Consider the following 21,423-nt stretch of genomic DNA (forward strand, 5'->3'; position numbering starts at 1 on the left):
CCGCCCCCTAGCTGACCCCAACCGCGACCCCAGCCCGAGAAAAGCGGGACGCGTGTCCGCGTCCCGCCCCCGCATGCCAAACCCTACTTCGGAGCCGATCTGTTGGAAGCCCGACGGCATCTTGTCTTAGGAACTGGAGATGCACGAGCTGCCGTAGATGAGAGGGAGGCGACTGGGGGTCTGCGGCCCTAGCCTTGGCGGGCAGAGGGAGCGGGGGCGATGGGGGTCGCGGAGCTTTGTGCGGAGGGCGAGTCTGGCGGGACCCACAGCCACAAGCCGAGGAGCCAGAGAGCAGCTCCCGGGGATCTGGCTGAGCCTGGCCGGCGGGGGAAAGACCCGAAGAGCAGCCCCGGCGGTCCCCCAGGGCCACGCCTTTCACAGCACCCATTGGCCGGGAGCCCGCACACCCCAGAAGGCCACGCCCCTCCCTGAGCCTGAGGCTGAGAGTTTGGCACCTGCTGTAGGGTAGGCCAGCGAGGCCACGCCCGTCAGCGTGCCGGGCGAGACACGCCCCGCGGGTTCCCGCCGGCCTACGTCCCGGAAGTTTTGAAAAGGGGGTCCTGGGACCCCCTGGAGGCCAAGTTCCCCTCAGTGTGAGGACTCCGCCCACCGGCCAAGGTTCGGGGCTGAAGAAGCGACTTCAAAGCCCTTAGCGGCGGCTCGGGACGGCGGGGTCCGAGAGGAAGGGACGGGCCAGGTACACTTGCCCGGGAGAGAACTCGGGCGGCCCAAAACTGCGGGAGCCGGCGCGCGGGGTGGGTGCGGAGCAATGGCCTGGAGTAACCCACAGTGGTTATTTTTAGCTCCCACATTGGGAGACGCCAAATGTCAGGTCCCGGGTGTCCCGGCCGGTCCCGGGCGGGGGAGGGCAGGGAGACGGAGCCTTAAAGGATCCGCGACACGCTTCCCACGCGGAGATAGCCTTGGGCACAGGAAATTCCGTTCCTAGCGGGTCGGGTGTCTGGCCTTGGTGGTCCTCTTTCCATGCATCCCTGCTCTGGGCACTGTCTATCTGGCCCTGCCCCTACACCGGTTCCCCACGTTGGTTCCTGGAGGCGGCCCGAGGGACAGGTGGTCACACCAACCTGAGGCCCCTGAGCCGCCAAAAATGTGCTAGCCGCGTGGACGACTAGGACACGCTTTCTAGAGGTCGCTCCGGGTTTGAATCCCCAGCTAAATCCTGCCCAGCGAGTTGGGCGCGACCTAGGGGTGGCGAGTCCCCAGAGCAGCGGAACACTCGGAGTACAGAGAGCGCGCGTCTGGGAAAAGGGGACTCAGAAGCGCGGGGCTTTAGTGCCACCTGGAGGGAGAACGCGGATCCGCAGCGGATCGGGCCAGGGTGGTCTCCGGCCCACTGTCCCCGTCATTCTACCTCTCTAAGGCTTCCATTACTTCCAGCCCAGGACTCTTTCTGGAGCTCCAGATCCGACTGTTCAGCTGCCGCGTGGGTGGGCAGCTCACATGATAAGCGTGTCCAGACCTGCTCCTCCTGCTAACTTCCTCATCCCAGTGAATGGTCCTATTAGCCATCCTGTCACTCCTATCAGAAGGAGGAAGTCATGCTTGATTTCTCCTCTCCTGCACCCGCCCCCACCCCTTTACCAAGTTAGTTATCAACATTGGAGTTTTGACCTCCTAAACTCTCATATTCATCTGATTTTCTCCACCTGTACTGTTGCCACTCTGGTCCAGACCACCATCACCCTGACTGGTCTCCCTGCTCCTCCTCTTCCCCAACAGGGAGGGCAGAGTACCACACAAAACAGTCCAACCTCTCACTCACGCTCCCCCCAGAAGTCTTTGTTGCCTACTGTCAAGTTCAAACCCCTTTTCAGAGTGAACAAAACCTCCTGCCTTTCCTCTTCTATCTTTGCCTCACTTTCTGTCCTCTCCCTTGAGTTTTAGTCAATTCCTAACTACTTTTTTTTTTTTTTTTTTTTTTTACGGTACGCGGGACTCTCACTTTTGTGGCCCCTCCCGTTGCGGAGCACAGGCTCCGGACGCGCAGGCTCAGCGGCCATGGCTCACGGGCCCAGCCACTCCGCGGCATGTGGGATCTTCCCACACCGAGGCACGAACCCGTGTCCCCCGCATTGGCAGGCGAACTCTCAACCACTGCGCCACCAGGGAAGCCCCCTTAACTACTTCTTGTACCTAGAACACACTGTGCTGTTTCACTCCTTGGTGCCTTTGCCATGCTAATCTTTCAGTCTGCAATACCAGAGGACTCCTATTCATCCTCCAAAAAAAGCTCACCCTCTCTGTGACACCTTCCTTGGCTTTCCTCCAGAAATCCATGTGTCCCCAGGACTTCCCTGGTGGCACAGTGGTTAAGAATCTGCCTGCCGCTGCAGGGGACAAGGGTTCGAGCCCTGGTCCGGAAGATCCCACATGCCGCGGAGCAACTAAGCCTGTGCGCCACAACTGCTGACCCGCGTGCCACAACTACTGAAGCCCGCGCGCCTAGAGCCCATGCTCCGCAACAAGAGAAGCTCCCGCTCGCCACAACTAGAGAAAGCCTGCGTGCAGCAACGAAGACCCAACACAGCCAAAAATAAGTAAGTAAATTTATTTTTTAAAAAAAGTCCATGTGTCCCCAATATAGTGTATTGTCATAATTTCTTCTCTGCACCTTAACCTTGAGTACAGATGATCATCTTGTTTACCTCTGTATCCCCAGCACCCAGCCTAGGGGTGGGCACTCAGTAAATGTTTGTTGAACGAATGGAATGAGGGTCTGCTCCTGATAGCCAAGAATGCGGATTAGGGAGCAATCACAAAGCGGGGAAACCTTTGGTGAATGGCTCCACATATCTGACCAAGGGGATGTAGATGAAGAACTAAGGTCTGCTGGTTGAGGAGAACCAATCATTTATGAGCAGAAAGGAGCAGAAGCGATTGATGGAAGCGGAGAGGGACCAATCAGGAAGGTAAAAGGAAAGCCAGGGATGCTGGAATACCACAAAGGGAGGAGGGCAGGGAGAGAGGAAAAGCCAAGAAGAGTGCCAAGAGGAAAAAAGGGAGTTGGGGGGAGGCACAGATTGGGGGCAGATGATAAGTCAGTGTAGCAGGTGGAGTGCAGGGCTGGGGTCTGTCCTGGCACTCAGGGCACGGCACATTCCTGATCTCATTCAGATGCTGTGTTCTGACGCTTCCAGGAGTTTAAACCCCAGAGAAAGTGGAATCAAGGAAAGCAAATCGGAGCTAGATACAGGAGATAGAGTAAAGTGTATGGAGAGAGTGATGGAGGAGTAGAAGAGACAACAGGAATAAGGAGAGACAGTTGGGAGGGAGGAAGAAAAATGGCTGGGACGGTGGGAGAAAGAGGTCGATTGAGAGAGGATGGAAAAGGAAGGAGAGAGACACAGGACACAAGTGGGTACTTCACACTGGAGCCTGTGTGTGTTGATTTGCCTAGAAATTAATCTTTGGCCCATTTGATCTCAGAACCAGTTGTAGCCCTTCCTAAGCTCTGCCCTATGTCATGGGGAGTTGATCCCTGTGGGCTTTTGTTTTCAAGCTCCTGTGTTCACTGCCTTCTGGCCTAGTGCAGCCCACAGTAGGTAAGAGATTGGAGGGCAGGAGAAAGCCAGGATATTTCTTCCCTCTCTCTGCGTCCAGCTCCTACTCTACAGGCCCACTTTGCTTCCAGCTTCTGGAGGGAAACCTTGGACCCCTGAGTTCCAGCAATGCCATCTCCTACCTTTGTCCCGTCACTGTTTTTGTCAATATATGAGGGTCTCAGGTACAGAGGATTGAATTAATGACACAGTTCTTGGTACATTATCCTCACTGATCTCTATCTTATCTTGTTTTTATTTAAAAAGTTATTCTCTTTTATTTCCACACCCATTTCTCATTTGTCCTCCCTCAAAAGACAACCATTCCAATGTATTTAATGATCACCTGCAAAACATGACTTTTTTTGTGTGCACACATTTTTAATTTATGTAAATAGCAACTGGTTACATATTTCAATCTGATCTTATTTTCAGTAAGCACTATGTTTTAAAAACCCATTCAGGGAATTCCCTGGCGGTCTGGTGGTCAGGACTCTGAGCTTCCATTGCAGGGGGCATGCGTTCGATCCCTGGTCAGGGAACTAAGATCCCACAAGCTGCAGGGCGCAGCCAAAAAAAAAAAAAAAAAACCCATTCATGTTCTATGATTATCAAAGTTATTGTTGTATAATTAATCTATTGCATTATTTATTTATTGCATAATTTATTGTTGCATTATACTCCACAATGTCAGTCATCCCATTGATAAGCACCCATGCCACCTCCACTTCCCAACCACAACAAATAACGTGGCAGTGAACATTTTCATACAAGGCTCTTTATGGGGGATATGTCTCTGCCTCTGCCTAGGTCTTTGTCTTTATTTCTATCTATCTCCACCGAGCAGAATTGCTGAGTCATAGGGTATACTTACACCTAATTTGACTAAAGAGCTACCAGCTTGCTCATAAGGATGACGATCACAGTCTCCAGTTCCATCAGTAGTTTGGGAGGGTTCCACTACCACCACACCCTCTCAGGCAGCATTCACCCAGAGCAGGATAGTTAAGAGTATGCATAGTTAAGAGCCCAAACTGCCTGAGTTTGAGTCCCAGCTTTGATATTTACTAACTTCGTGCCATTGGGAAAGTTACCTAAGCTCTTTGTGCCTTGTTTACCTCATCTGTAAAATGAGAAGTGAGATAATAATAGTATCTACATCTTAGGGTTTTAATGAAGATGAATAATGTAATAGTCACATAGTGCTTAAAATAGAATTGAATACGGTTAATTATTTTTGTTTTTTAAAACAGCTCTATTGAGATATAATCAACAAACAGTAAACTGCACGTATTTAAAATGTACAATTTGGGGACTTCCTTGGTGGCACGGTGGTTAAGAATCCGCCTGCCAGTGCAGGGGACACGGGTTTGAGCCCTGGTCTGGGAAGATCCCACATGCCGTGGAGCAACTAGGTCACAACTACTGAGGCTGCGAGCCACAACTACTGAAGCCTGCACGCCTGGAGCCCATGTTCCACAACAAGAGAAGCCACTGCAATGAGAAGCCCGCACACTGCAATGAGAAGCCCACGAACCTCCACAAAGAGTAGCCCCTGCTCACCACAACTAGAGAAAGCCCACACGCAGCAATGAAGACGCAACACAGCAAAAAAAAGAAAAAAAAATTTTTTTATGAAATAAAATGTACAATTTGGTAAGTCAAAAGATTTTTTAAATTGATGTATAACTGACGTGTAACATTAATTTCTGGTGTATAACATAATGATTCTATATTTGTATATATTGCGAAATGATTACCACAGTAAGTCAGGTTAACATCCATAATTTGATAAGTTTTGACATATGTATACACCCATGAAACTCTCCCCAGAATCAAAATAACACATCCATCACCCGCAGTGTTTCCTTGTACCTCTTTGTAATTCGTCTCTTCAGCCTCTAGGCAACCACTGATCTGATTTCTGTCATTATGGGCCAGTTTGCATTTTTTAGAATTTTATGCAAATGAAATCATACAGAGCGTACTCTTTTTGTCTGGGTTTCTTTTACTTACTGTAATTATTTTGAGATTCATGTATGCTGTTGCGTGTATTACGAGTTCATTCACTTTTGTTGGGAAATATCATTGATTTGATTATCAATAGTAATTAGTTTGATTATCCATTCACCTGTTGATGGATATCTGGGTTATTTCCAGTTTGGGGCCATTACAAATAAAGCTGCCAGGAACATTCACATACAAGTCTTTGTAAGGACATGTATGCTTTTATTTCTCTTGGAAAATACCTAGGAGTAGAACGGCTGGATTATATGATAGGTGTATGTGTAACTTTTTTTTTTTTTTTTTTTTGTGAGTAAACCAGGCTTTTACTCCTCACAAGGTCATTTCTGAGTTGCAAACAATTTTTCCCTATATTTCCCCCACTCAGTCTGGGCTGCCACAATCAGACAGACAGAAAGTGCCAGGACACTTTTTTCTTGCATCTGTAGTGGAAACCTTAGCAGCAGACAGTAGTGTGTAATTTTTTATGAATCGGCCAAACTGTTGTGCAAAGTGGTTGTCCCATTTTACATTCCCACCAGCAATGTCTGACAGTTCCAGTTCTTCCACACCCTCACCAACACTTAAGATGGTCAAGCTTTTAAAATTCAGAATGGGCTATATGAGATTTTAATCAAATGACAATTTGCTTCGATTTCTAATATTTGTCAGTTCGGTAGGTGAAAGGTGATATCTTACTGCAGTTTTCTGTGATTACTTAACGGCTTGGAGCATCCCTTTCAACACTTGTTAGCACTTTGGCCGTCTTTTTTCTGCAGATTCCCTCCTTGTATTCTCTGCCCATTTTCTCTTGGAATATTTTTCTTGTTGATGGGCAAGACATTTAAACAAATAATATCAGTTCTTTGTCAGATTTGGACATTGCAAATATTTTCTCTTGTTGTATCGGCTGCCTATTAATTTTTCTTCGGTGAACTTCATTTGATAGAAATCCTTAAATTTGGTGTAATCAGAATGACCAATTTTCCCTTTAGGGTTTGTGATTTTGAAATTTTGCATATGTTCTTTTCCATCTCTGCATCACAAATTCACCTTTTCTTCCAATAACTTTATAGTTTTACTCTTGATATTTAGCTCTTTTTAATCCATCTAGAGTTCATCCTTGTTTTGGGTGTTAGGGATCCAATTTATTATCCTCATATTGAGCCACATTTACCACATGTCCGATTCTGATATATACAAGTGTCTGTCTCTGGTATTCTGTTCCATTGGTGTATCTGTCCTTGCACTAATACTATACTGTTATTGTTGCTGGATGCTTTGTAGCAAGTTTAAATTTCTGGAAGGGCAAGATCCCTCTTGTTCCTCTTACCACTCAGCGTCAACTTTTTTTTAAAATTAATTAATTTATTTATTTAGGCTGTGCTGGGTCTTAGTTGCAGCACGTGGGATCTTCATTGTGGCATGTTTAGTGAGGGATCCTTAGTTGTGGCATGTGCACTTCTTAGTTGTGGCACGTGAACTCTTAGTTGCAGCGTGCATGTGGGATCTAGTTCCCCGAGCAGGGGTCGAACTTGGGAGCGTGGAGTCCTACCCACTGGACCACCGGAGAAATCCTCCCTCTCAGTGCCAACTTAACCATTTGTGGTTTTTTGTTCTTTTTCTTATTGCTCCAAACAAATTTGAGGGTAAACTTATCAAGATCTTTCAAAAACCCTCCCCCAAAACAAAAAACAACCACCAGATGAATTTTTATGGGTAATATATCAAATTGTAAGTTATTCTGGGGAAAAGTGATATCTTTATAATGTTAAGTCATCCCATTTAAGAGCATGGACTATCTCTCTGTTTATTCAAGTCATCTTCTATGTTTTTTAGTAGAATTAAATTTTTTCTTCCACTGAGGTCTTATGAATACTTGGTTTCCTAGATGCTTCATAATTTTTGTCAGTGATGCAAACTGAGTGTTTTGTTTCTTTGTTTGTTTGTTTTTTTGTGATACACGGGCCTCTCACTGTCGTGGCCTCTCCCGTTGCAGAGCACAGGCTCCGGACGCGCAGGCTCAGCGGCCATGGCCCACGGACCCAGCCGCTACGCGGCATGTGGGATCTTCCCGGACTGTGGCACAAACCCGTGTCCCCTGCATCGGCAGGCGGACTCTCAACCACTGCGCTACCAGGGAAGCCCGTAATGTATTACTCTTTAAAAACATTTTTTACATTTGGTTAAGTAATATTTTATTAATGATGTTTGCATCTGTATTTATAAATGAAATGGGCCTATAATACTTATATTACCCTTAACTGATTTCAGAGGCAAGAGTAACGTAGCCTCAGAAAATGAGTTGGTCACTTTTTCACTCCTTCTCCAGATCTGTATCTCAAAATGCACTCCAGGCTGAACCATAGGAGATTATCTGGACCAGCATCCTGTTTCCCAAGCAGGCAAAATATTATCATTCCTATTTTATAGATGAGGCAATTGAGGCCCAAGAATAACTTCCTGAATTGGGTGGAATTGGAACCTGGAATATTTTAACTGCCTTGGGTGTACAACTTCTTGGTCTGACCAGTAAAATAATCACCAGTGACCTGTATAATAATGAGTTTTTGAGTTATAATACATAATATTAAAATAACATTGCAAGTTTCCAGAGTTCACTTATTTATCAGTTTTTCTCAGAACTCAAAACATATTTTCCCATAGAAATAAACAAGTTGGTAGGGTTTCCACATCAGGTTGCCTACCTCATATGGTGTAGGTCCCATAACCTGATCCAATATTCCAACCAAATTTGATCTTTCAAATTCTTCCACTGTAACTTCTGGACTCAACATCTGTCATCATCCTTATATGCCAGCCTCTTCTCTGAATGCTCCTTTCTGAAACCTGGCTGTCTTGGAGGACACACTTCCCTGGCAGCCCTTTTTTTAAATTAAATTAAATTCTTTTTTGCCACGCTGCATGGCACATGGGATCTTAGCTCCCCAACCAGGGATCAAACCTGCATCCCTTGCAGTGGAAGCACGGAGTCTTAACCACTGGACTGCCAGAGAAGTCCCAGCAGCCCTTTTAATAAAGGCCTATTTTTGGTCCCACTTCATATACCTCAGGGTCTGGAGCTGGGAGTATTGATCCTCAATGCTACTTTAGACCATTATTCTTCCTTCATCCTTCAAAATCCTCTGCTCCTATGACGTTCATCTCTGGAAGTAAATTGCCCACTACCTCTAACTGTTGCTGGGGTCTTCCAGCCTGATCCTTCACCCACATTCACTGACAACTTTAGCACCTGGCTCATCGTCTTCCTCTTTACACCTATGTTCTCATCATCATTGCTGTTGACTTCAAAGCCCACCAGGGTACTCCACCGACTTACAGTCTCTCACCCTTCAGTCTCCTCTCCAGCGACCTTTCTCTTCAGCCCACCCTCAGGCCCCTACTCATGGCTCTGTCATCTCCTAAAACACCCTCTCCCAGTTTCTGGAATTCAAGCCTTGCACCTCTTATGATCACCTCCTAGCCTTCCGGGTCATCTACTCACGTATCCCTACTCCTTTCACTTCATGGAGACCTTGAAATCATTGACCCAATCAGTTTTTCACTATCCACCGACACTGACTCCTTTTTATGTTTACTCTCTTTTATACCCAATTTATATCCATGATCTAGCACATAATCACTCTCATGCAAATACTTTAAAATCCCTTCTCTCTCTGTGTTTTTTTTTTTTTCTTTTATTTTGGATTCTCAGTTCCCTGACGAGGGATTGAACCCAGGCTACACCAGTGAAAGCCCAGAATCCTAACCACTAGTCCACCAGGGAACTCCCGCTTCTCTCTCTTTTTAGCAAAATCCAAATCCTGATTAATTCCAGCCATCCATCCACTTGCTCCTTGGACCCAACTCTTTACTTGAAGGCTACTAGAGCAAAAAATCCACAGTGATGCTGACTGGTCACACTTTAAATCAGTGGTTCTTAACTGGGACCAATTTTGCTCACCCCCTCACTGGGACATCTGGCAATGTCTGGAGACATTTTTAAAAATTTTATTTTATTGAAGTGTAGTTGATTTACAATGTTGTGTTCATTTCTGCTGTACAGCAAAGTGATTCAAATACACACACACACACATTCTTTTCCATTATGGTTTATTACAGGATATTGAATATGGTTCCCTGTGCTATACAGCAGGACCTTGTTGTTTATTCTGGAGACATTTTTGATTGTCACACTGGGGCGTTGGGGAGGGTTCTACTGGCATCAAATCAGTGGAAGTAAAGGGTGCTGTTAAATATACTATGATGCCCAGGACAGTCACCCATAATAAAGAATTATCTGGCCCCAAGTATTAACAGTGCCGAGGTTGAGAGATCCTGCTTTAAGTTAATACAACAAGCCTCAAAGGGACAATCGACACAGGGTCTTAGCACTTGCTGTTCCCTCTACCTATAATATGGTTCTCCCCTGGCTGGCTCATTATTTAACAGTCCCTTCCTAGAAAGGTCTCCCTGACCTCACTCTGGAGTGGACCCAACCTCATCCAACACATTACCCTATTTTACTGCCTTCAAAACATGCACCGGTTTTATGTCTTTATTGCCAGCTTCCTCCCTCTAGAATCTAAGTTACCTGAGCGCAGTGTCCTCTTGTTTTTTGTTTTTCTTCTCTTTGGCTGCACTGCCTGGCATTCAGAACTTCCCTGACGAGGGATTGAACTCGTGGCCCCTGTAGTGGAAGCGCAGAGTCTTAACCACTGGACCACCAGGGAAGTCTGCAGTGTCCTCTTGTTTATAGCTGTAGCCCCCGTGTCAAGCATGGTGCCTGGTACATTACATAGGGACTCAGAAAATTTCTACTTGTCAAACAAGTGGACGAAAATCTTGTTAATTTGCAATTTAATCATTCATTCATCAACTATTTATTGGTGATAAAATTCAGACACATCTCTGCCCTCTTGGAACCTAACAGTGGGGAGACTGACACTGAGTAAATAATCACACAAGGTAAATAGTTTCTGACCATGATAAGAGCTTTGAAAGTAAAGTACGTGTAGCGGTGAGAGCATTCAACAGGTGATCTGACTCAGCCTGGGATGGGGTAGTCAAGCCAGGCTTCCCAGGAGAAGTAATATTTGAGCTGAGAGCTGAAGGATGAGTCGGTTAGCAAGGTAGAGGGAGGTTGGGTGGGGTAGATGGAGACGAGCACCCAGGCATAGAGAACAGAGTGCAAAGGCACTGTTGTGGGAAGGCACATAGCACAGTTCAGGAAGTGTGGCTGACGCACAGTCTGGTAAGCCACAGTGTGGCATTTATTTGCCAAATCCAGTGCAGCAATAGGAGCAAAAGTGTGCCATTGGAAGTTTTAAGGATTTTAAACAGGAAGTGACAAGATTTAAGTTTATTTGGGGGAAAAAAAGTCACTTCCGGAGAACAGATTTTAGAAGGACCAGGAGGGAAGCAGGGAGATTAGTTTGGAGGCAGTTGCAGTGTCCAGGCAAGAGGTGATGGTGGCTTGGCCTGAGATGCTCTTAACTTGGAGGGGAACTGGATATACTTACGTAATGAGAAACATGGAATTTCTGAGCTGGAAAGCACCTGAAAAAAAAAAAAAAGAACCTCACCATTAATCAAAAGGTAGAAAAATTAAAATGAATAATAAAGAGTTCATTAGGGCTTCCCTGGTGGCGCAGTGGTTGAGAGTCCGCCTGCCGATGCAGGGGACACGGGTTCGTGCCCCGGTCCGGAAAGATCCCACATGCCGTGGAGCGGCTGGGTCCGTGGGCCATGGCCGCTGAGCCTGCGTGTCCGGAGCCTGTGCTCCGCAACGGGAGAGGCCACGGCAGTGAGAGGCCCACGTACTGCAAAAAAAAAAAAAAGAGTTCATTAAAGTCTGCATTTTATAGAAAAGCAGGTTAATTAGCTGAGCATGAAGGACGCTTTAATATTTTTATTGAATAAAAGAAGGAAAGACTTACAGAGAAATGTTTGAGAGGGAGGAGCAAAGACGGGAAATGTGAGAGAGTTGAGGTGAAAAAAGGAGAGAGAAAAATTCAATGAGAGAGACAGAGTAAGAAAGGTGTGTGAGCCTGAGCGGTGTCAGGAGGTTGGAGGAGAGGAAGATTGGGAGGAAACTGGACAAGGGGATGGCAGCGATGTGCACTCAGGAAGATGCAAAGAAAGGCTACTTGGTGATGCTGGGCTCCAAGGGGGCTGGAGATAGGGCAAAAAGGTAGACCAAAAGAGTAGGAAGTAAAATAGGAAGCGGAAAAGACAGGAAGGGGAGATGATAACAGATGAGGGAAGAATGAATAAATGGGGGGTGCTTGGAGGAGATGTGTGGAGAAAGGATGGGGCCATACATAGCTCGGGGAGAGTGAGAGAAGAAACCTGAGGGTGAGGTAGCAATCTGAGGGCTGAATCAAAGGCTACATTAGAGCCAGGTGTTCTGGAGGACAGAATGGTGAGAGGGTGGGAGAGGGCACATAAAGGGTCAGGTCCAGGCTCAGAATGAGGGAGAGAAATGTGTGCAGGGCTGGGGGAGGAGGAAGAAGGAAAGGTGGAGGACAAGTTGGAAAGACTCCAAGGGAGGGGAATGATGGGTGTGGCCAAGACTCTGACCCTGGCTTTACCTTGCTCCCACCCTCTGCTGGCTTCTGGCCTCAGCGGTTTCTTCCTTCTGCTACAAGGACCCTTGAGGCGGGATGGGATAGTGAACGCTGGGAGGTGGGGTGCCAACGGCCCCGCCATTAAGTCATCTCAAGCAGGGATCGGAATAGGGGGCCAAGGAGATGGGGGGTGTTGGGGCGCCATGCCTGGAAGCCGGGTGTCTGTTGGAGGGCGACAGCGGCAAGGGGTGGGTGGGTGCTAGGAGGTAGGTGGCTTTGGCGGTGGAGACTCCAATAAGGCTGCTGAAGTGGGGAGTTCTGCGGGATTGGAGCCAGAGCCCTTGAAGGTGGGATCGGCTAGGAAAAGAGAAAAAGAGCAGAGGGTTGGGGCGAAAGTAGGGCGGGACAAAGAGCGCCCAGAGTAGAACCCGAGAGTCCCTGCGTGGGGGAAAGGTGGAGCCAAGGCAGGCCTGGGGCATCCCCCCAGCTCCGGCTCCGCCGCGCTCTTAGAGCACCTGTCGGGGAGAGGGGAAGGGACATCCTGGTGCCCGAGGGACCTCCGGTCCAGAGGGGCTTACTCGGAGCTTGGGACTCCCGAGAAGACTCCGCCTCCTCCCCTCCGGCGGTCCAAGCTCGGCAAGTGAAGGGGCGTGACCCTGGTGCTCAAGTTTCTTCCTCCTCACCTGGGCCAGGAGGGGTGGGGGCCAGAACTTCCGGCTCAGGTGAGTGTCCCTTCGGTGACGTCAGGTCATCCTCGGCCGCCCCTCCGGTCCCTCCCCGCCTCGCGCTCCCGGTGCCCGCGGGGGCGCGCCCCCGACGACCTACATATACTCAGGTGCGCCGCACCTGTCCGCCCGCACCTGCCCGCTCACCGCTGAGCGACCTCTCATCGCACAGCAGCCTTGGGCCGACAGCCCAGGATACTCTGGGGACTTCCAGCACCCGGGACCGCGCCCACACGGCCCCTCCACCTTTTGTTTGGGAAGGGTCGCCGAGCGCCGAAGGGAACTGCCGGGTCTTCGCGGATTGCTTTTGTCGGCCACCAGTCCTGTTCCCTCTGCTGTGAGATCCTCGCCCCGCCGGAGGGGTAGATTTGTGTTTACTTCGGTGACAAGATTTGCAAGCACTCGGCCAAAAACTTTTTAGCCTCTTTGGGTGACAAAACTCGCCAGCCAGGCGCCTCCCGTCTTTTCTGAGGGAGGAAATGGCCAATTCGGGCCTGCAGCTGCTGGGCTTTTCCATGGCTCTACTGGGCTGGGTGGGCCTGGTGGCGTGCACCGCCATCCCGCAGTGGCAGGTGAGCTCGTACGCCGGCGACAACATCATCACCGCCCAGGCCATGTACAAGGGGCTGTGGATGGACTGCGTCACGCAGAGCACGGGCATGATGAGCTGCAAAATGTACGACTCGGTGCTCGCCCTGCCTGGTAAGGCCGCGGGACTGACGGGGCGGACGCGTCCAGGGCCGAGGTCGCGGGGTGGGCGCGGGCCCCGGCCCCAGGCCACACGGCCCGACGCCCTGGGTTGCCAGCGAGGGCGGGCGGAGAGGAGGAAGCGGAAGCGGTCGGGCTGGGGACGCCGCGGGCCGAGATTCTGGGGCTGCACGTGCGCGCCTCCGGGGCCGGCTGCGCCCCTCTTCGCCTGCGGACCGGCCTAGTCTTCGGGCTTGGCGGCCGGCGGCCCAAGCACCTCCCGGGAAGCCGAGTCCTGGGGCCGGGGCGGGGCCTTCCCCTCCCCCCACCCCGAGGAGGCCACGGCCTCCGCCATCTCCCGCTCTTTTCTCTGACAAAAGGCGGCGCGGTCTGGAGGCCTCGGAGTTGGGTTGGGGCCCGCGGGGTCGGACCGAGGGCCGAGGAGTCGTGCACCGTCAATCCTGGGGCGCCGCCTGCGGCTTCTAATCTTATCGGCAGATTAGCCGAAGCCACAAACCGTGGCCTCGATAGTGGGGTCAGAGCTGGGACGAGGGCCGGGATCTGCGGGCGGCGTCGGGGCTCCGACCACCGCTTCCGGGGCTCAGGCTACCACCTCGGTTCCTCTTCGATGTACCCTTTCCCCTCCCCGGGGCAGTTTCGTCGAAACCCTGGCGCCCCGGGCGGATCCTAGAGCCGAGAGGGCGGGGCGGAGTGGGAAGGCCCGCGGAGTCGGGAGGGGGCGGGATCCACCCGCTCTGGCCCGGGACTTGGGCGTCGAGGGGGCCCCAGGCCTGCGGCGAGTGGGTGCAGCCGGCGACTCAGAGGCTGGAGCCATCCGAGGGCCGCTGGCATTTCCATCAAGGACAGCATCCTTCCCCCTTTCCTGCAGCGGCCTTGCAGGCCACCCGAGCCCTAATGGTGGTCTCCCTGGTGCTGGGCTTCCTGGCCACGTTCGTGGCCACGATGGGCATGAAGTGTACAAACTGTGGGGGGGACGACAAAGTGAAGAAGGCCCGTACAGCCATGGCCGGAGGCATCATTTTCATCTTGGCAGGTGAGCAACAAGTCCAAGGTGGGCCCAAGTACTCTCTTCTTGACCATCCTGGAGGGGTAAGGGTGGGCACGGTGCTGGTTTGCAGGGAGCTCACAATATCTCAATCCTCATTCTTTCTCCAGGTCTTGCTGCCTTGATAGCTTGCTCCTGGTATGGCCACCAGATTGTCACAGACTTTTACAACCCGTTGGTCCCCATGAATGTTAAGTAAGTAAGGGAGCCCTGCCTCCTAAGGGGTCTGGGGTCGGAAGAGGCAGGCCAGGGTTTCTGACCCCAATTCTCTCTCCACAGGTATGAGTTTGGTCCTGCCATCTTCATTGGTTGGGCAGGGTCCGCTCTGGTCCTCCTGGGAGGTGCACTGCTCTCTTGCTCCTGTCCTGGGAGTGAGAGCAAAGTTGGGTACCGTGCACCCCGCTCCTACCCTAAGCCCAACTCTGCCAAGGAGTACGTGTAAGCTGGGAATGCCCTTACCCCAGCCTGGCAGCCTAGAGGTGCCCCCAGACATCTGAAAGGACCGGGGGCAGACAGCTCAACCCGTGGGCAGGGTGCCGAGCAGAAGCCTGCGGTCACTCTAGCCCAGCACACCATGTACAGTTCCCTGGGGTGTTGGGTGGCAGGGAGACAAAAAGGGGGAGGGTGTGCTTTTTGTACAGTAATAAAAATATGTTTTGGAAAGTAGACTTTTTTCCCTTGGGGCATCTGCTTTCTTGCAACCCAGATCCTTGCAGAACCTAAAGTGCACTTACTTCAGTTAAAGAAACATTTATTGAGCACCAATGGTGTGCAAGGGTGTCCCAGCTCCACCATTTCAGTCATGCAGTCCCCAACACTTTTGACTATTGACTCTAAACAACTCATGTTCTTGGCTTCCCTCATCCCCTCCCAGCCTCCAATCCTATCCACTCGCAACTCTTGCTTAAATAGCAACCAAAGAGCTTTTGTTTTTAATTTAAAAATTAAGATTTTATTAGGCTTGGGGGGGGGTGTCACCTTCCCTTATGCCCCCATTCCACTTTCTCTCCTCACTGGAAGCTGCTCCCTGGCTCATGGGTCACAGGGCACGGCCTCCACAGATACAGGGAACAAAGATGGGGCAGAGACAGGCTAAGGCCAGTGCAAACAATGGAAGGATGGTTATGGGCCCAAGGTCTCCCTCTTCCTCCAATTACAGTCTAGTCACATCTCCTGGCCAGTTAAACATCTAGGTCATCATCTGGGTCTTCTTGGTCCAGGTCATCGTAAGCATCTGGCTCATAGAAAATGTGGCTGGTAGCCTGGCCCAGCCCACGGCACAGTAGCGCCTGCTGTCTGAGAAGACATAAAGGGAGATTGGTGCTGGTGAGGGTGGGTAATGGGTCATGTCTGGATACCCTCTTTCCTTGTGGCAGTGACTCCCTCTTTGGCCTCCATGTTTTCTTGGTCTAAGTCCCTTTGTGTGACCTCGTTTAGTTAGCACGGAAGCACCACCTGGTACAGGGTAGACACTCCTATACCGCTCTCGTAATAGCCTAAGTTCTTAGCAGCTTGAGGGCAAGGATCCTGCCGAAGTCTTGCTTCACCTGCCCACACACTGGGCACAGGACAACAGGCATCTACTAAGCCTTTATTAACCTGCCTCTACCATACCCATCTAGCTTCCTATCCTCTTAGCACCACTGCCTGGAGACAGGGCCGCTTCCCCAGGGTCTGGTCTGGCTCAACCCAGGCCCAGATTACTCTAGGGGTATCTGTGGAGCTGGGACCCAAGGCTCTAACGGAGACAAAAAAGACATAAAGGACCTTTGCCATTGCTGGGGTTTGGGTGGGTAGAGAACTCCTCCCCAGATGTGCCTCTGGAAGTGGACTTCAGCCCCTATAAAGTCTAAGAGGTTAATCAACAACCTGCTGTTGCCCCACCTCTTCGGCCCAGATGCTGGGCTCAGCTCAGGGACCCGGGCACTGAGGCCCCAACCTTACTTTTCTGAGCTGAACTGGAAGGGCAGGGTCAGGCTATCTTTGGCTTCTCTCTCTTTCTTGGACAGGCGAAGGTTAAAAGTCAAATGAGTCGTGGGGTCCATCTGTAGAGACAAAGGATGCTGCCACTCTGCCCCATCACTGAAGTCCCCGACCCCACCCCCAACCTCTGCAGTCTTTATCCCCCTCTCTCCTTTTTCCAGACTCCAAGCTGCATCCCCTTGTTCTGGCCCTGGCTCTCTTAGATACCGAGGGAACACGAGGATCTGGGTAAGGCTGGGGCTCTAGGGGCGGCCCCCCTTGGAGCTCCAGGCTGAAGTCAGGAAGGATGGAGAACCACTGAGTCTGGGGAGAAGAAAGAAGAGTATTAAGAAGGTTTTTTTCATCTTACTGAGCAAACCAGAAAACCAGGACCTGCCGCCCCAGCTCCCAGCCACTTATGTAACTGGCTGCTTCTAGCTCTTGTTCTCCTTTTTCATCTCCTGGAAGGCAGTGTCTTTCATTGGTTAAGCTCACAGGATCCAAGCTTTCCAGGCTACAGAATGGGGATAATAAAACAATCTACCTCACAGGGCAGCTGTGGAGATACAACGAGGGCAATGCTCAAACCACGAGAGCCTAGGGAAGTGCTCCATCGCATCAGCCGTTTTATTGCTCTGACCCCAACCTCCAGTTCTCCTGTGCTTCTGACCTGGTGGGTCGGGCGCTGTTGGGGCCTCCGATAGAGGATGTGGGCTGAGGCCTGGCCCAGCGCACCGCTCAGGGTCACCTCGGTCTGAGCAAGGCTGCTCAGCACTCCCAAGGGGCCTGGGCCGTGAAGCTCTTCATGAAGCAGGCTCAGCACATGCACCTGCTCTCCTGGGGAGCTGTCACCTGGAGAGGGACAAGGAAGGTGGTGCACGAAGGGCAGTAGGGAGCATTCAGGGGAGGCCTGGGATCAAATAGTGAAGAGGAAAAAAGGAAGGAGAGGGCCACGTTCCCTCAGAGCTCTGCCAGGATCCTGACTGACCTCGGCCAGTGTCACTGCCCTGCTCTGACCTCTTTCAGCCCTCACCTTTAAAACACTTTCTTATTCCAATGCACATTGAATCAAGGCACTGCTCTGACCTCAATCCACAGGAGCGCTTCAAGGCCTTCAGGATGGAATCCACACTTTCAGCATCTGTTCTCCGCTTGTTTTCCAGCCTCATCTCTTACACGCTGAACCATCTGCAGTGTCAGGAACTTGCCAAGATCCCAGTCAGTGCCTTAGATCCCCTCTTTCCTTCCCTCCCTTTTTAGCAGCATTTACAAAGCATCAGGCACCGCACTAAATACTTGCATTTTTAGGTTGGACTGTATGAAATTGCTGACATTTGATCATATCTGACTACAAAAAAAGCAATTCCAAGTGGTTCATCTTCATACTATAAACTCCCTCCTTCCTTGGCTTTTACTGAGGAAACAGAAGCACTGTGAGACCAAGCACCTGCATACCGAGCTGGGTATCTGACTCTAAAGCCCATTCTAGTACCCACTGTACTTTAGGGCTAGTCCCAGTGCCCCCAGCTGGACAAAATGGCCCTTGCTCTTCAAGACATTCCTTCCTTAAGGTACTCTGTGCACGTTCCTTTATCATCATGGTCCTTATCAGACTGTCTAGTAATTGCTGGTTTACTTGTCTATACTTTTACGGAATTTTGAGCTCCTGGAAGGCAAGGACCTGACTACAGTTAGCCTTTATTTTTCCATTATCTAGAACTGTGCCTGATACAGTGTATGTATGCGTATGTTTGTTGAATGAATGAATGAGGGGAAAAAAAACTTGGAAAAGAAAAAAAAGAGTAATTAGATAGCATTATGAAGAAACCAAGAACTAGAATAAAGGCTAAAGAGATGGAAGAAAGTCCAATTGGAGATCCCTGATATGTTTCCTGTTACGGTGGAAAGGGGCACATCCCTTGGCAGGGGGAATTTATGGTGGGAAGAAATGAAGGAGGAGTCTCACCACGGCAGGAGTCCTGATGGCTCAGAGTGTGCAGAGTCTGGCAGAGTGTGGTGCAGGGAAGGTGAAGCAGCAGCCAGCTGAGGGAATCGAGAGCAATGGTGACAGGGCCAGGATGTGTCCTCCTGCACAGGGCCCTCAAGGCTTCCAGGGGACCCCCAGGAAGGGTTTCCCCAGTCTCTGACCAGTTGAGAGGGTCTCTAAAGAGGTCATGGTAAACCAGCCTGCAAAGGGAAACGGAAAGGCATGATCCTACTGCCCCTCCCCCTAATCTCCAAATTCAGCTTCTGATCTTTGTGGCTGTTTCTCAATTTTCACTAATATCCTAAACATTAGTGAAAAGTTTTTACTGAGAAGTAGAATACGGTAATTGAGAGCACAGACTTTGGCATCAGACAGCCCTGAGCTGCAAGCTTGGTTCTACCTGTCCAAGGTCACCTAACTGATACGTTACTTCACCTCTGTAAGACTCGGTTTCTTCATTTATAAAATAGGAATACCAACCTCCTGACAGCACAGCACTAAGTGATGCCTAAAGTGTATCATTCTCGAATGGATAAAGAGAAAAGAGAGGACCTGAGACATGGTTCCTGCCTGTAGGACAGCTTAGAGAAGGTCAAGAATCAAGTCCTGAGGTACTAACTACAGATTACATAGCGATTCAGGAAAAGACTGGCATGGACTAGAAATCCTGGGAAAGCTTCACAGTGGTAGAACTTGTTCCCAGACATCTCCTTTCTATCTTCTGCTTCTCTTGTGAATGCCATCTTTACAGCATCACCGCTACTATAACAGCTGATACAAAATTAGGGCTCAACAGACAGGTGTAAACTTATTATCCACTTAGCTAACCAGACCAGGAAGTAATCTTTCTTAACCACCCAACATAGGTGGATTCAGGTACCTCCTGATCTGGCTGCTTTCCTCTACCCCACATCGGTCTGTTAAGCCCTGGAAATTCTACCTGCTAAAGCCCTTTTACATTTGTCCTAAACTCTCCATCCCTACTGCCACTGTCTTTAGCCAGGCCTCTGTCGCCTCCTACCGCTATTCTCTAAGATTCACTGGAACAGGAATCATGTTGGCTTCATTCGCTACTCTAGCCTAGCTCAGCTCCTGGTTCACAACTAGTTCTTAACCGGTACTTATACATCTGAGTGAACCTGCATTACTGCAACAGCCTTCCCACCTGGTATCCCTATCTCCTGGCTGCCCCCTCCTAACCCATTCTCCACACTGTGGTCACTGGACGAGTATTTCTAACAAGTATGATGTTATCACTCTCCTCCCAAATATTCCTTTTTGTGCTCTGTAAAACCTTTTACTACCAGGTACCTCTCTCTGTCTGACCTCAGGAAGCTCTTCCATCTCCCATGAACAGGTATGCCTTCCATACCTCTCTAATTTTGCATAAACTGTTCCTTCTGCCTGTAGGACAAGTCCCTACATACCCTGCAGTTAGTGCTGATGCATGTTGATCACCAGATTCTGAATAACTCAAAAGGCAGAACACGTTTATTCTTGTCCTCCAGTCCAGCCTCTAGTGCTAACCTGTACTGTCGGCCTTTTATTACTCTGTTCCTCTCATCTTCTATGGTCCCTGCTTTGGATTCTCCAGATACCACTCTTCATCATTCCTCTTACTAATTCCTACCTCTTGAAAAACCCATATCCATTCGATGAATAAGTAGCTGCTACTACACATCAGGTTTGCCCCTGTTGCTGGAAGCGGAGTTCCTCAGCAACAGAGGTCCCAAATTCAATTAAATCTCTTCCAATTTGTACTTACCGGCTGTTGATATTGGAGTCAAAACCTTCACGAAACTCTTCTTCGCTCACTTCACAGCCCAGGATGTGGACTTGCTCCCCACTGAGGCAGAGATGAGGGGGAGTGTCAAAGAGTGGGGCCCAGGCTCCCTTCTCGGGTAGGACAGCGAGACACTGCGGGATACTCACCACAGTGCAGATTTCTTGATAAGCGCCTTCAAGAGGCTGCGCCCCTCCCACTCCACGGAGTCTGGGGAGAGCGAGGAACGGAAAAACAGCCTGAGAACACTGAGGTTTTCGCATTCGCGAACCGGTAACGACCTCCACCCCTGGCCTCTTACCCACGGCCCTTCCTCTCCACTTCCGCCCCTTGGGCCCTGCTCCTGTGTCTGTGACCCTCACCTCGCAGCAGCACCAGGCCACCAACAGCCAAGAGCGACTCCAGCATCTCCAAAATGCGTCGCGTCCCTCTTCGGACGCCCTCTGATGGCGTCACTACCCGTTGCCACGCCCCTCCACATGGAAGGGGCGGGGCATCCACGATCTCTCCCACCACTAAGACCTGGCGTAACGTGGCGTGAGTGGTGTTTAGGTTCACTATCCCAGGAAGGCTCACGCGGATCGACCCCTCCTGAGCCCTGGTGCACAGATGCAGGGACGACGCCCCTCTCTACATTTTTACCGTGACTAGGGCGGGAAGAGCCGTTGGGGCAGTTGTCTGTGGGAGGGGCAAGTGGCCGCGCAAGCCCGCCCGACCGTCGGAGCCTCTGGCGCACGTGACGTCACTCCGCCCCGCCCATGCAATTCGAGGCGGGCCTGCTTTGCCCTAGGCCCCGCCCCAGCACCACCCTCCGCGCATGCGCGATACTGGGGCCTTGTTCGGAGCACGCTCCACTTTCCTTATCCCCACCCCTGAAGACAGAGCAGGGGGAACTTCAGCCCCGGTGAAGCGAATACACGTCACCACCGGAAGTAGTGTCAGAGGGGAAGAGGAGGGGGGAAGAAAGAAGGAGGGAGGCCTTTGGGCGGTAAAATGGCGCCTGTCAGAGTGGGAAATCCAGCTGCAGAGGCTGCAACCCCGCTTCCTAGCGGCTGAAGCACCCCCGACCTCGGGGCAGGG

At 50.5% G+C, this 21,423-nt stretch overlaps 3 protein-coding genes across 4 annotated transcripts in view; 1 reads left to right on the forward strand and 2 right to left on the reverse strand.

Moving 5' to 3' along the window:
* Window positions 1-317, reverse strand: part of SLC2A4 (solute carrier family 2 member 4) — a 5,808-nt gene extending 5,491 nt beyond the window's left edge. Inside the window, exon 1 of one of the 2 annotated variants that reach the window (XM_024731384.1) lies at window positions 88-311. In XM_024731384.1, the coding sequence (XP_024587152.1) occupies window positions 88-120 (33 nt within the window). In that variant the 5' untranslated portion in view covers window positions 121-311. Of the gene's footprint in view, window positions 1-87 lie in introns of both variants that reach the window. The other variant, XM_024731383.1, reaches the window with a different exon arrangement.
* Window positions 318-12,853: 12,536 nt separating this feature from the next.
* Window positions 12,854-15,279, forward strand: CLDN7 (claudin 7). Its single transcript, XM_024731328.1, has 4 exons — window positions 12,854-13,560; window positions 14,435-14,599; window positions 14,722-14,806; window positions 14,891-15,279. Exons 1-4 carry the CDS (start codon window positions 13,338-13,340, stop codon window positions 15,051-15,053), a joined length of 636 nt encoding a protein of 211 aa, XP_024587096.1. The 5' UTR covers window positions 12,854-13,337; the 3' UTR covers window positions 15,054-15,279.
* Window positions 15,280-15,535: 256 nt separating this feature from the next.
* The window catches only part of ELP5 (elongator acetyltransferase complex subunit 5), a 6,597-nt gene continuing 709 nt past the window's right edge, over window positions 15,536-21,423 (reverse strand). Inside the window, exons 2-10 of the mRNA XM_024731392.1 lie at window positions 20,706-20,865; window positions 20,493-20,553; window positions 20,326-20,406; window positions 18,722-18,760; window positions 18,540-18,616; window positions 17,118-17,425; window positions 16,802-16,897; window positions 16,556-16,656; window positions 15,536-15,907 (exon numbers count right to left, since the gene is read on the reverse strand). Of these exons, the coding sequence (XP_024587160.1) occupies window positions 15,793-15,907; window positions 16,556-16,656; window positions 16,802-16,897; window positions 17,118-17,425; window positions 18,540-18,616; window positions 18,722-18,760; window positions 20,326-20,406; window positions 20,493-20,553; window positions 20,706-20,865 (1,038 nt within the window). The 3' untranslated portion in view covers window positions 15,536-15,792. The remainder of the gene's footprint in view (window positions 15,908-16,555; window positions 16,657-16,801; window positions 16,898-17,117; window positions 17,426-18,539; window positions 18,617-18,721; window positions 18,761-20,325; window positions 20,407-20,492; window positions 20,554-20,705; window positions 20,866-21,423) is intronic.

This window comes from Neophocaena asiaeorientalis, unplaced genomic scaffold (genome assembly GCF_003031525.2).
Source record: "Neophocaena asiaeorientalis asiaeorientalis breed wild unplaced genomic scaffold, Neophocaena_asiaeorientalis_V1.1 scaffold1189, whole genome shotgun sequence".
In the NCBI taxonomy this organism is placed as follows: Eukaryota; Metazoa; Chordata; class Mammalia; order Artiodactyla; family Phocoenidae; genus Neophocaena; species Neophocaena asiaeorientalis.